Source organism: Triticum aestivum, chromosome 2B (genome assembly GCF_018294505.1).
Source record: "Triticum aestivum cultivar Chinese Spring chromosome 2B, IWGSC CS RefSeq v2.1, whole genome shotgun sequence".
Taxonomy (NCBI): Eukaryota; Viridiplantae; Streptophyta; class Magnoliopsida; order Poales; family Poaceae; genus Triticum; species Triticum aestivum.
Genome location: NC_057798.1, coordinates 514,255,302 through 514,268,867, shown reverse-complemented (window position 1 = coordinate 514,268,867; position 13,566 = coordinate 514,255,302). Strand labels below are relative to the sequence as shown.

The 13,566-nt window shown below is 49.9% G+C and overlaps 1 protein-coding gene across 1 annotated transcript; it reads left to right on the top strand.

Moving 5' to 3' along the window:
* The first annotated feature begins 274 nt into the window (after nucleotides 1-274).
* LOC123045753 (protein NBR1 homolog) lies at nucleotides 275-5,066 on the top strand. The gene is made up of 8 exons (XM_044468928.1): nucleotides 275-580; nucleotides 1,526-2,778; nucleotides 2,886-3,000; nucleotides 3,094-3,291; nucleotides 3,498-3,647; nucleotides 3,736-3,831; nucleotides 3,925-4,584; nucleotides 4,669-5,066. Exons 1-8 carry the CDS (start codon nucleotides 503-505, stop codon nucleotides 4,681-4,683), a joined length of 2,565 nt encoding a protein of 854 aa, XP_044324863.1. The 5' UTR covers nucleotides 275-502; the 3' UTR covers nucleotides 4,684-5,066.
* Nucleotides 5,067-13,566: the final 8,500 nt, after the last annotated feature.

Below are 13,566 nucleotides of genomic sequence, written 5' to 3'. Positions count from 1 at the left end.
CTGTACTTACCGACTTAAGGAACAATAATATATCGGGGCCCAACTGCCAACGGGCCCCGGCGATGTGGATATGCATAACCTCGGAAAATTACACTCTCACCCCGGACCAACGCCAAAATCACATAGCCAGACCCCACCGCAAACAAGCCGTGATCTGTCCCGCATGCAGCAAGCGCGAGCAATCCGCCTCTCTCACCGACCTCTGGGCCCGCCGTCCCACGAGGGACCCGGCCGCAAAATTACCGCGAAAAGGCGCAACAGTTTCCACTCCCAGCCTTCCCATCGAAGGTAACGGAAGGGCTCGATAAAAGAGGGAGCTTGGGCGGCGAGGCCCCGGCCCTGTTCCGTTCTTCATCTTCCCCACGACGCCACACACCCCCACCCCACCGCCGACGCACTGCCTCATCCCCCAGCTCCACTGTGCAGGGTCTCCGCCTCTCCGGCCGCATCGCCGAGGCTTGCAGGGGCCGCGCAGAGGCCCCCGCCGCCGCGGACTCGCGCCATGATGCCTCAACGGGACACGCCGCCGCCGTTCCGCGGCCTCGTGCCGCTCGGACGCCCCCGGGGTCTCGTCATCAAGGTAGTTTTCCCGTGTCCTGGCAGTGTGGCGACGGTGGTGTGGTGCTCGATCGGGGACGATGAGGGGAGTGCCGTTTTTTTTTTTCCTTTCCGCGTAGGGTTTGGCGTTTCGTCGTCGGGAGTCGAGGAGGGGTTCTGCGCCTGCTAGATTGTAGAGCGATCCGGGCGCTGCTTGTGGCCCAAGTCCCGTCTAGTCGCGATGGCGTTGGACACTGACGTCGGGGGTCTTTTCCCCTTCGTTGGAGATGGGGGGCGTGGTCGGCTGCAGATGAAGGGATGGGACGGGATTTTGTGTTCCGTCTGATTGTCGAAGAATGGATTTTTTTTTCCTTCTCTATGGGTGTATCTGAGGTCAGATTGCTCTGATCTTGTTCGCCATTGTAAAAACCGTGGAGATAATTTCACCCGGTAACTGACGGGTTACCTGACGGGCTTGCGTTGATTGGTGCAAAGTTCAGATTACAGCTAGGGCGATTGTTGCTGCTAGTAAAGAACTGCTTTCTGTTCGTATTTGATGTTAGAGTACTTTAATCTATGTCTCAGAGCACTGGAGGCCTAGATTTCTGATTTCTCGTGAGATATTGTGTTTGGAATTTAGTAGCATGAAAGTGATAAATTTAGTCTATGTGTCATCGAACTCCATACTTAGTGTTCTTATATGTGCATACTATGCGTACTGTGGTAGTGTGACTGTACACTTGTGTCACTCTTCCTTTAAATCTCCACTATCTCTAAGGATTATACTTTTAGCTGTTGCTGCTGTTGTTTTTGTTGTTGTTGTTGTCCTTAACTGGCTAATAACAGAACAAAACATAGGAACAACACACACTTCTTCTAGGAATATGTTTTCTTTGTGCCACCTGTTGAATCCTTCCGCATTATTCTGTAGTTCCAGTCATACATCATTCTTGTTAATATTCGAGTTTACGATTGGTTGATGTTTCAGGTCAACTATGGTGGCACTCTCAAGCGGTTCAGTGCTTCTGTGAATGGTTCAAACTTAGATCATAATCTTGCTGCCCTTCGGTCAAAGATTGCAAATGCTTTTAAGTTCAGCCCCGAGGAGCAATTTATTCTCACATACACTGATGAGGATGGAGATGTTGTCATGTTGGACGATGATGATGATTTACGTGATGCTGCTGTTAGTCAGGAGCTGAACCCTCTCAGGATTGATGTTCAGTTGAAAAGCAGCACTGCTGGGGCCCCTCAGCCTAAGCAGCAAGCCTTGAATTCCAGGTCTAAGATGTCGGCAGCTATGGAAGATCAACTAGCTCAGGTGAAATCAGCTATTGATGAAGCCTTGAAGTTTGTACCAGAGCAAGTTCCTGCTGTCCTTGTTAAACTATCGCATGAGCTGCGCTCTAAAGCTGCATCATCGGCACCACCAGTGCGTGAGTTGCTGGATCGAATTGCTAAACTGATGGCACCCAAGAGTGGCATAGAACCTACCAGTGGTCTCTCTGACAGTTCATCTGGTTCCTCTAGTGGTAATCCACAGACATTGAGAGACATGAAAGATAATAATGCATCTGAATCTGCAACAGTTTCAGCTTCACATTCGCAACATGCTAAATCATCTAGAGCACTTGGTCTTAAGAGTGTGCTAGTTGAGAAGACCAATGCTCAAGTTCAACAAGCACCAGGCTGTACGTCAATTGGGGTTCCATCGGTTTTAGTTGGTTCAGGTGGAAAACTCTTGTATCATAAGAAAAGAACTGATGCCCTGAGTAAGGGGAAATCACATGTCCAAAGTATGGGGAAATCTGTCATGTCTTCTTCGGTGCCACCTGTTCCTTCATTTGCTCCTGGTGGCTCTACTCTTGGTTCTGCGAATGGGTATATGCCCTTTGGGTCTATTAGAAAGATCAATGGCGATTCAAGCTCAGCCTTCCCTCCCCCCAGAGGCCCTCCGTCAAGTTCAATTCCGACCTTTGAAACTAATCCAATACTTAACCCTTACTCTTCAGTTGCAACCCATGGTTTGCAGAAGGCATTCCCTCCTCCACCTGCCTACGACTACAATCAGTTTAGGTCCAGTAGGCCTTCAGCAGTTAATCCATATGGAATTTATCAAGATCCCTACTCATTTGGTTCTTACAGTGGGTATGGTATCCCACAGCAGTCGATTCATAAATGGGTAGAATGTGATGGCTGCGGGGTGACACCGATTGTTGGGCCTCGTTACAAGTCGACTGTGTAAGTATTTTAGTTACAATTAAATAATTCTGTTCTTCATTCATATCTTATTTTCATTGGATTTTTGAAAACAATTGTTCTCCTGACATTTTTCTCTTTGCTGGCAGCAAGTATAACTATGATCTATGCAGTGCTTGTTTCTATCGCATGGGCAATGAGGCTGAATATGCCAGAATGGACAAGCCACTCTCAGTAAGTGAAAGATTGAGAAACCTGAATAAGGTGACCAGACCAGTCTGTTCATACTCATGATTATATACTTCATGTGAGATAGTAACATAATATTTACACTTACTTCCGTTTGACCATTCTCAGGATAAGAGGTTCCTCCAACTTGACTGCCGTTTCGTCAAGGATCTCACTGTCCCTGATGGAACACGAATGGCGCCATCAACTCCATTTCGTAAGATTTGGTGCATGCTTAACAATGGAAATATCGTATGGCCTTATGGAACCCACCTTACCTGGGTTGGTGGAGATCAATTTGCTCGCCAAAGCTTAGTGAAATTAGCGGTAAGTACTTGCTAACCACATATAATTTACTCCCTCCGTCCCAAAATAAGTGTCTTGAGCTTAGTACAAATTCGTACTAGAGCTAGTACAAAGTTGAGACACTTATTTTGGGACGGAGGGAGTATTTGCTAATGTGTTGTGGATGTGAGATTACATGGATGCATCTCAGACCATAATAAAGTCTAACTTCCGTTTGAACTTCTCAGATTCCAGAGGCTGGTTTCCCCTTGAATGGAGAAATCGATGTTTGTGTTGACTTCGTTTCACCTGCGAAACCTGGTAGGTACATATCGTACTGGAGGCTAACATCGCCAGACCTACAGAAATTTGGTCAGCAAGTTTGGGTTCTTATTGAGGTTTTTACTCCGCCATCACTTGCTCCTCTCCTTGTCAGCCTTGATGTTCCTCCCCTCATGACCTTCCGCATGCTGATATTGTGTGCAGGTGGAAGAGCCTGTTCAAGCCGGTGACAATCAAACTGCTGCAATAGACTTGAACTTGCCTGCAGACAGCAACCCTGCAACATCAAGGCCATCCATTGTATAGCCTTGTTAGACCGTAGAATTCTCTTCCTCAAGTGGCCATATGGTTTGTTTACATATCTGATCATTTGTCTGCTAAATTCGTGTGCAGGTGCAACAGCCTGTCCAGATCAGTGGCAATAAGGGAACTGCTGCAGTGAACTTCTTGAGCTTGCCTGCAGAAGGCAGCACCGCAACCTGGACCTCAGATTCTGCATCTGACTCTGACGATGATGGCATACCTCTGCGTGATGTGCTTGCCACCCTGAGACGGAAGGGACCCAAAGCGGTTGGAAGTGTTGTGCCCTCTGCACCAGCAGCAGATGAACCAGTTCAAGTACCCATCGCTTATACCCAGGCAGCGGATGAATTAGTTCAAGTACCCATCGCTTATCACCAGGCAGCAGATGAACCAGTTCAAGTACCCATCGCTTATCACCAGGCCTCATCTGCTGAAGCTCTAGGGATGCCTGCTGGTGTGGCCGCACCTGAAGCCGCACCACTGCCGGAACCCATCAGTGTGCCGGAACCTCTACCAGCACCTACTCTTGTCAATTCACATGTCGCTCCTGCCAGCATTCCTTTGCCTGATGAAACCATCAACAACAACATGGAGGATAAGCTTCTGAGGGAACTGGCGGACATGGGCTTCAGGCAGGTTGACCTGAACAAGGAGGTGCTTCGGCAGAATGAGTATGATCTCCAGAAGTCGGTGGATGACCTGTGCGGCTTCCATGAATGGGACCCACTCCTTGCTGAGCTGAAGGAACTGGTATGCACCACTTCCTCATTCTGTGTAGCGCGAGAATATCTTAATTTAGGATCCTTCTTAATTCTCAACTCTTATTCGCGTCAGGGTTTTGATGATTGAACACAGATATAGAAGAAGTGCTCGAGCAAGAAGCATCAAGTTCCGTGAAGCGTGTGGCGATGGATCTTCCTTCCGGAGAGAAGGAGCGGTGATGGCCTCCTGCGCTCATCTGCTGGAGCGCTGCTGCCTAGTAGTAGTAACCTAGATATAGATATAGTACCTAGTATAATGTAATGCGGGAATAACCAGACGAACTGAAGTGATGCTGCATAATGCAGTGCACTGCAGCCGCAGTAGTAGTAGCAGCCAGTAAGCAGGGCCATAATAGTCCGGCGCTACGGTGTGTGTCAGCTCGTGCACCGTGGTTTGCCTTTCGTGTAAGCAGGGTACCTTATCAGGCGAACTGCTAGTATGGTTTATGAGTATGCTATATGTTCATAATATCTGCCCCTGTGCTTCTCGATCGGATGGTTGCTGTGCTCTTTTATCAGAGATGTGGTTGTTATAAACTGCTTGTTTGTTGGAGCGTATTTTCGTCCTGGTCCAGGTATTCCAGCTATGGTTGCTTGTATGAACAGGCAAGAAAGTGTGCTCACGTTGGCTTCTTCTGCCCTGAGAACATATTTTGCATGGGAGTAAGAGCAACTCCAACACCTCCCTTAAAAAAAAGGGAAACGTTTGGAGCCGGGGCACCGGCCGAACCACTCGGCCGGTCGCGTCCACGCACGCTTCGCCTCAGCCATCCACCAAGCGACACGTAGGACGCGGGGCCATCCAAATCTTTGCTTTTCTTCAACCTCCCGCAGATCCCACCCCATCCCCGTCTCCCAGCTCCACGGATCTCGCCCCATCCTCGTCTCCTGCCTCCGTCGTTGCAGCACGCAGCGCCGATGCCCGCATCTCCTGCCTCCGTCGCTGCAGCGCGTGAGTAACTCGCCGTTGGCCATGGAAGATCGATTCCCCGCCGGCCATGGATGTAGATCTCACTCCGCCACGCTTGCTGCCCCGCTCGCCATTGGATGCAGCAAGGTCGTTTGACCAATCCCATTTCTGTTGGTTGCAACTCCCACGTGCCTCGTGCTTCTGCCTCGCCGACGACGAGCCGGGCGGCGATGGACGACACTGGAGGCTTCTGCAGAATCGTCGCACCCCCTCATGTTGCAACCGTTTAAAAAAAAGCTTCATCCCCCTAGATGAAAAGCTTCAACTGGATGTAGAAAAAGCTACAAGCGATCAGCGCCATCGCCGGAAAGCTACAACCGTTTGACATGAAATGCTACAACCTTCGATTAGAAAAGCTTCAACCGAAATGACACAAAAAGGCTTGACCAAGTGCTGCTAAAAAGAAAATAGCTACAACTTTTGGTAGAAAAGCTTCAACGGTTGTTGGAAAAAGCTCCAACCATTGAGAGAGAAAGCTACAACTAGACACTATGAAAATAAGAAAGCTTCAACCAGTGACGGCTGGAGGTGGAAGAAGATGATAAAATGCTGCAGTTTTGCTACATGCTTCAACCGGCATAGATTTTTGCTACAACTAGCATCACGTTTTGCTACAACACACAGCCGGTGTCGCGGTTTTGCTACAACTAGCATCGCTTTTTGCTACAACCGGCATAATGTTTTGCTACATCAATCACGGCCGAGCTACGACCCGCGACGACGACGACGGCTTTTTGTTACAACTGTCATAGGTATTTGCTACGTCCGGCAACGGGTTTTGTACATCCGTTCATTTTTTTAGAATGCAAATTTTTGCTACCTGCAACGGTGAGCTACAACCAGTGAAAATGGCGACCTTTCTTTTTTGTTGCAGCCGTGTCTCCATTTTGCTACGACCAACAACGAAAAATGCTACAACGGCCAATTATATTTGCTGGAACCAGTCAATTGCCAGCGAGGCGGAGCTGCATCCATGGCGTGCGCGGGCGGGATCCATCCATGGCGAGCGCGGACGGCGAAGCTGCATCCATGGCGAGCGCGGCCAACGGAGCTGCATCCATGGCGAGCGCGGCCAGCGGAGCTGCATCCATGGCGAGCGCAGATCTCCGGCGAGCGCGGGCGGCGGAGCTACATCCATGGCGAGCGGGGTTCTTGGGCAAACACGGAAGGCCGGCGAGGGCGCCCACCGGCGACGAGGGCGCCGCGGCGGTGCTTCAAGCTCGGCCTTTTTCTCGCGAGGTATAGCGTGCCCACGGCGCTCGGGCTGTTGCTTTTTTTTTTTTAAAAAATGACTCGTGAGGAGGAAGAAACGAGGGATAGATCTGACGGTCTTTGATCGCTGAATCGGGCGGCCAGGACTGGACCGGCCCAACTGTTGGGCCGGTGCGCCGGCGCCTAGCGTCGCCCTAAAAAAAACCTCCTGACCCGCCATTCAGTGACAGCGGCCGGAAACGGTGGCGGCGGCGAGGTTCCGGCGGGGCAGGTCACCCTAAAGTTAAAAGTTATGATGTTTACAGAATTCCTGGTGAAGTTTCAGGCGGGGTTTGATGATCATCTTGCTATAAACCTGAGGGAAAAAGGGCCTAATTTACAAAATCTCCTAGAGTTAGGGATGTTTTACATAATTGTTGGAGTTGCTCAAATTACTCAAATGTTGTGCATCCGGCAGCAATGTTCCAATCTACTACTGTACGTCTCTTCTATAAGGGTTTCAGAGTAACGAAAATACATCATCATTTGCCAAGTGATCTGGCTTTATCTATGGTCCATGGCAAAATCGTGGATGCGCATGAGCTTTCGCTGCAACAGGTTGCAGCCTGAAGTGGATAAACTGGTCAAAGCAGCTACAAACAAGGACGTGTGCAAGTGACATTTAGGCAGCTAAAAACACTATAGCTCAGTACACTTGATGTTTCATGTCAGCATAGTTTCCTGGAAATTTATATATTTCACATTATGCAAAACATTATTATTTTTTTAAACGAAGGCAAAAGATTTGTCTCATCTCATTAAATAAGAAGATGAGAACAAAGTCTGTTTGTTACATGACCACAAAGGTCAATCGAAAACACAAAGAGATCACTCTCCCGGCAAAATCCTACCCAGAAACTTTGCCCCTGCAAGTACCCAGAGTTTCCCCTCCGCCTTGATTGACGCAACAAAACGTGTGGGCAAGGAGGCCTTATTGCGAAACACTCTCGCATTCCTCTCATTCCAGAGTGCCCAACAAACTAACATCTTCAAAGAATTATAGGCCTTCCTGTTGACTCCTACCAGATCACCACGTTCGTTCCACCATGCTGCCAACAATGAGAGTGTGGACCAGGCGCTAACCTATGATTGCATCCCCAGCCATGCGTTAATCGCATCCCAAATCCTAGCAGACTAGCGGCATTTGAAGATTAGATGTGCCGCCGTTCTTGGTTCTCTTTTGCACAACTGACAAAGACTACAGTTCGGTCAATGGCTCTGCTGTCCACACAGGATCTTGCAGAATGAGCCACGAGAAAAATCTGATTCTCGGCGGAGCCCATATTTTCTAGACCATCCTTGGCATGTCCGACTTTATCAATCCTGCCATTTGCAATTGCACTCTGTAAGCCGTGGCGACAGAGTAGCACCCATTCGCAGTGAATTTTCATCGAATGATATCCTTTGTTCTGACCACTAGCTCCACCTCCTGAACCTTGGTCCATAAGTTGAAAAATTGTTGAATGAGGTCAACGGTAAGGTCATCTTGCATGTCGATACAACCTACCCAATCATTGTTCGCCAAAGCCTTGGAGGCACTTGGTTTAGGGCCTGTTCTAATGTCCTCCAGTTTCCAACTTCATAAACTCCACATTTGGTGTAGGGCCGAGCGTTTTATCTCCAAGAAGCTGAATCTGAGAAGCTAAGGCAGCCCGTAGTGCAAAAATGTGAAGCAGAGAAAGCCCAGCTCCACCAAATCAAGAAGCTGAGAGTTCACCATATTTACGGAGAGTTGCCACCGCTAAAGAAAACGATTCGCTCCCCTCGAAACAGAAAAACCTATCGCTAGAGGATCATCTCCCTCTTTTTTTTGAGACACAACATCTCCCTCTCTCGTACACACAGGGTTGGCCGAACTGGGCCGGTTAAGGTGCTAAGGCAGTGTCAGCCCATGATAGCGATGAAGAAGCTTGGCGATGCCGCAGAACGGAATTTGTTCGCTACGTGGAGTAAGAAGTTGTGCTGAGAAGCTGGATTCGGAGAGTTTGGAGAGTTGGGAGGAGTTCCGAACACACCCTTGGTGCGTTTGGAGATAGCGAAGATGCCTGATGGAAGGTCCTTCGGCTTTTGCCCTTGTAACCAAGGAGCAAAGCAGAAACTCATCAACCCACTGTCGCCCATAGTAATTGCCGTCGCAGCATAGAAAAGATCCATGTCTTTGACATCGCAAGGAATGTCGAAACCAACCCACAACCAACGCAGCCACAGAAGCAAACTTGTCTAGACCGAGAATAAAGTCACCATGAGTCAACGGGAAGGCTTATGCATTCCTCTCATTCCAAAGTGCCCAACAGACTAAAAACCACAAAGCATTACAATTTAGCACAACTGTACGGATTTTTTTGGAAAACATCACCACTTTATTAATTAGAAATAATGGTTACATCGTCTATAAGTAGAGATACAATATTTTTCATAGGTGATGAAGCTATGTACCTAGGGTAGGGTCATGGACCTGTCCAAGATACCCTCCCCAAGGACATCTCTAGAAGAAACCACCTTTCAGTCGACCCGGAAACGTTCCACTCGACGGACTCAAAGCCACTCGACCATGAAGCCATCCACTCGACAACCAGGAGACCTAACGTCACTCGGCAGGGAAACGGACGGTCATTAAGTTGCTTTTATGGTCATCATGGCACTTTATTTGTAGCGTTACCAGTAACGCCCTATCTTAATGTATCTTAAACCCTGCACAACTAAGGGCCGGTGGGGTCTGGCGGACTCTATATAAGCCACCCCCCTCCTCAGTGTAAAGGGTTGGCACCCCTGTAACTCATACACATATAATACCAGTCGACCGCCTCCGGGCTCCGAGACGTAGGGCTGTTACTTCCTCCGAGAAGGGCTCGAACTCGTAAACCCCTTGTGTATACAATTGCTCCATAGCTAGGATCTTGCCTCTCCATACCTACCCCCCTTTCTACTGTCAGACTTAGAACCACGACAGTTGGCGCCCACCGTGGGGCAGGTGTCTTAGCGACTTATTGGAGAAGTTGCGATTTTTTTGATCTCCTTCATCATGGTTTCAGGCGGAGTTCTGGTTGAGGGCCGCGAGATCCGTCTCGACGCGCTCACATTCATCACCGATGACTCCGCTTGGCTTCAGGAGGCTCCACTCGACATCGACGCGCTCCCAGTCCGCGGAGCAATGCACTTTCGCGCGTGCGTCCGTGGCGTCCTCCTGCGACAACCGTCGACCCAGTATCGGTCGGTCCCTGTGTCGTCCTCCCTTCCTGTTTCCCGCCGGCGCAAGCGCTCCGGTCGGTCGAGGCTTCAGCGGTGGGTGAGGCACGCGGTGGCTTGCCAGTCGGCCACCCCCCAAGTCGCGGCAATTGAGCCCAATGAATCTCTCTACGGCCTGTTCGACCTATGACTGGCTCCACAGAGACTACATCCGAGTGCGACAGCAGTGATCCCGCGGCGGAGGTTCTGATGGTCGATGGACAACGCAGTCCTCCCGGTTTCCCCCGCGCCGACGGAGGCGACGGCGGAGGCGATCCGTCGCATGTCCATGAGGAATATCGCCCCGAGCCCCTCACTTCGCTGCAGAGGGAAGATCTTCGCCGCCGGAACATGGATGCGTTGTACACTCCTATCGTTGGAGAAACCCCCGAGGCTCGCGCCTTAGAGGACGCGTGCTTGGCTAACTTGGCTGAGCGCACTCGACTGGAGAACCTTCAGCGGGAACTCGATGAGCATGCGCGGCAACGGGTTCCAGAACCCAGTCGACGTCAACTCTTTCCACCACCGACTCAGGTATATCGAACTCCGATCCAGAATTTAGCAGCTGCAGCCCGTATAGCAGAGTCGATTCAGCCTTTCCAGTCAGAGGCTGGCAGAGGCTTGTTGCAGATCAGAGATTTACTCCGGGCAGCAGGGGATCAAAATTCAGCTGTATCGCAGTCACGGAATAGGATTCACAGCAGATCCGTCACTGCAAATACAGTCCAGTCGGCCCATAGTCCAAGATCGCCTCCGAGGCGTGAGGAACATGGAGACCGGCGTGATCAGTACAAGAACCATGAGCAGTATGATCACCGAATCGATTGCGATGATCGACATCGAGTGCCCACCCCTCCCCCCAAGGGGTGGATCGTACGCGCCTTGACAACAGGATGACAGACGTCATCACAGTGTTGGACGAAGGATTCCAGTCGACCCCAGGGAACCAGGCTTTGATGTGAGATCCATTATCGTTCAAGGTTTGGTCGACAGGAACAGAGCTCACCGAGAAGGTCATAAGAGAGATATACCCACCAGCAGCAGAGTACATGTCTCAGGGCCAGAGTGTTTCAGCAGGGCCATCAGGGCCGCGGTGATTCCTCCCAACTTCAGGTTGGCGACTGGAGTCAGTAAGTTCACCGGTGAGTCCAAGCCTAATACTTGGCTTGAAGACTACCGAGTGGCTGTTCAGATTGGCGGCGGCAATGATGAGGTGGCCATGAAACACCTGCCTCTTATGTTGGAGGGCTCGGCCAAAGCATGGTTGAATCAGTTAGCACCCAGCAGCATTTACACTTGGGAAGATCTTGCCCGAGTTTTTGTCACAACGTTTGAAGGAACTTGCAAGCGACCAGCAGGGTTGACAGACTTGCAGTCCTGTGTGCAGAAGTCGAATGAAACTTTGAGGGATTACATCCAGAGATGGATCACATTGCATCACATGGTAGAGAATGTATCTGATCACCAGGCAGTCTGTGCCTTCAAGGAAGGTGTTAGGTACAGAGAGTTAAACTTAAAATTCGATCGAACAGGAGACATGACCCTGAGTCGAATGATGGAGATTGCCACCAAGTATGCCAATGGTGAAGAAGAGGATCGGCTCCGGAGTGGCAAGCACAAGTCAGTCGCCCACGAAACCGGAGGAGGGAACTCCAGTCGGAAGCAGAAGCGGAAAGCCGAGCCCGCTGCTCCCGGAGAAGCCTTGGCTGTGACTCAAGGAAAGTTCAAAGGAAAGCCCAAAGGATCTTGGAACCCTAAGAAGGTAAAGGACAAGGAAGGAAATGACGTGATGGATTTGCCGTGCCACATCCACACAAAGAAAGATGAGGAGGGTAACTTCATTTACCTGAAACATACCACTCGGCAGTGTCGGCTCTTGATCCAGCAGTTTCAGGGGAAACAACCCAAAGATAAGGAAAAGGAGTCGGACAAACTTGAGGACAAAGAGGACAGTGACGAAGGATATCCCCATGTCAATTCCACCCTGATGATTTTTGCCGATGTTGAAAGCAAAAGTCGACTGAAAGTTATCAACCGTGAAGTGAATATGGTTGCTCTGGCGACACCCAGTTATCTGAAATGGTCTCAGACTGCCATCACATTCGACCAGTCCGATCACCCGACACACATAGCCACCCCTGGGAGGCAAGCTTTGGTGGTCGACCCAGTCATCGAAGGCACTCGACTGACTAAGGTTTTGATGGATGGTGGTAGCAGCCTAAATATATTATATGCAGAGACGCTGAAAGGAATGGGCATTCCGATGTCCAGACTCAGTACCAGCAAGATGAGTTTCCATGGAGTCATTCCTGGAAAGAAGGCTGAGTCACTCGGCCAAATTGCTCTTGATGTGGTTTTCGGCGATTCCAAGCATTACCGCAAAGAAAAGTTGACATTTGAAGTTGTGGATTTCCAGAGTGCCTATCACGCCATTTTGGGCAGGCCAGCTTATTCACGTTTCATGGCTCGACCATGTTATGTGTATCTCAAATTAAAGATGCCTGGTCCCAAAGGTGTGATCACTATTACTGGCAATCTGAAGAAGGCGGAAGAGTGTTTTCAGAAAGGCTCAAAGATCGCCGATGCTCAGATGGCAGTGGTGGAGCTGCAGGAATACCAGAAAACTGCAGACCCGAGTGATTTGTTGCGAGCCAAGAAGCCCACTACAGAATCAGCATTTCAGTCGTCTGGTGAGACAAAACCGATTCACATTCACCCGACCGACCCCAATGCTGCTCCGACTCATATCTCCACAACACTCGACTCCAAATAGGAAGAAGCGCTCATCCAGTTCCTCCGTGAGAACTGGGACATCTTTGCATGGAAGCCCTCTGACATGTCGGGTGTTCCCAGGGGGCTGGCTGAGCATCGTCTACGAGTTGACTCAAAAGTAAAACCTGTCAAAGAACATCTGCGACGGTCCGCCGTCCAGAAAAGGAAGGCCATTGGCGAGGAAGTGGCTCGGCTCTTAGCAGCAGAGTTCATCCGAGAGATTTACCACTCCGAGTGTCTTGCCAATGTCGTGATGGTCCCCAAAAAGGACAAGTCACTTCGCATGTGCATCGACTTCAAACATATCAATCGGGCCTGCCCGAAAGATCATTTTCCTCTCCCCCGCATCGACCAAATAGTCGACTCAACTGCGGGATGTGAGCGCCTGTCTTTCTTAGACGCCTATTCCGGTTACCATCAGATCCGTCTGTATGGACCCGACGAGATCAAAACAGCTTTCATCACTCCATTCGGGTGCTTCTGCTATGTCACCATGCCATTCAGTCTCAAGAATGCCGGAGCCATGCTCATGAGGATGATTCAGAAGTGTTTGCTCACTCAAATTAGTCGGAATGTGGAAGCATACATGGATGATATTGTGGTCAAGTCACGGAAAGGTTCCGACCTGCTGACTGACCTTGCTGAGACATTTGCCAACCTCAGGAGGTATGATATCAAGCTTAATCCATCAAAGTGCACATTCGGAGTTCATGGCGGAAAGTTACTCAGTTTTCTCGTTTCCGAACGAGGAAT

What these genes read in the sequence shown, in the direction of transcription:
- LOC123045753 (XM_044468928.1), top strand. Translation starts at nt 503, where the DNA reads ATGATGCCTCAACGGGACACGCCGCCGCCGTTCCGCGGCCTCGTGCCG. An exon ending in CCTCGTTACAAGTCGACTGT is followed by an intron (nt 2,779 to 2,885) that starts GTAAGTATTTTA and finishes CTTTGCTGGCAG; the next exon opens with CAAGTATAACTATGATCTAT. An exon ending in CAACATCAAGGCCATCCATT is followed by an intron (nt 3,832 to 3,924) that starts GTATAGCCTTGT and finishes ATTCGTGTGCAG; the next exon opens with GTGCAACAGCCTGTCCAGAT.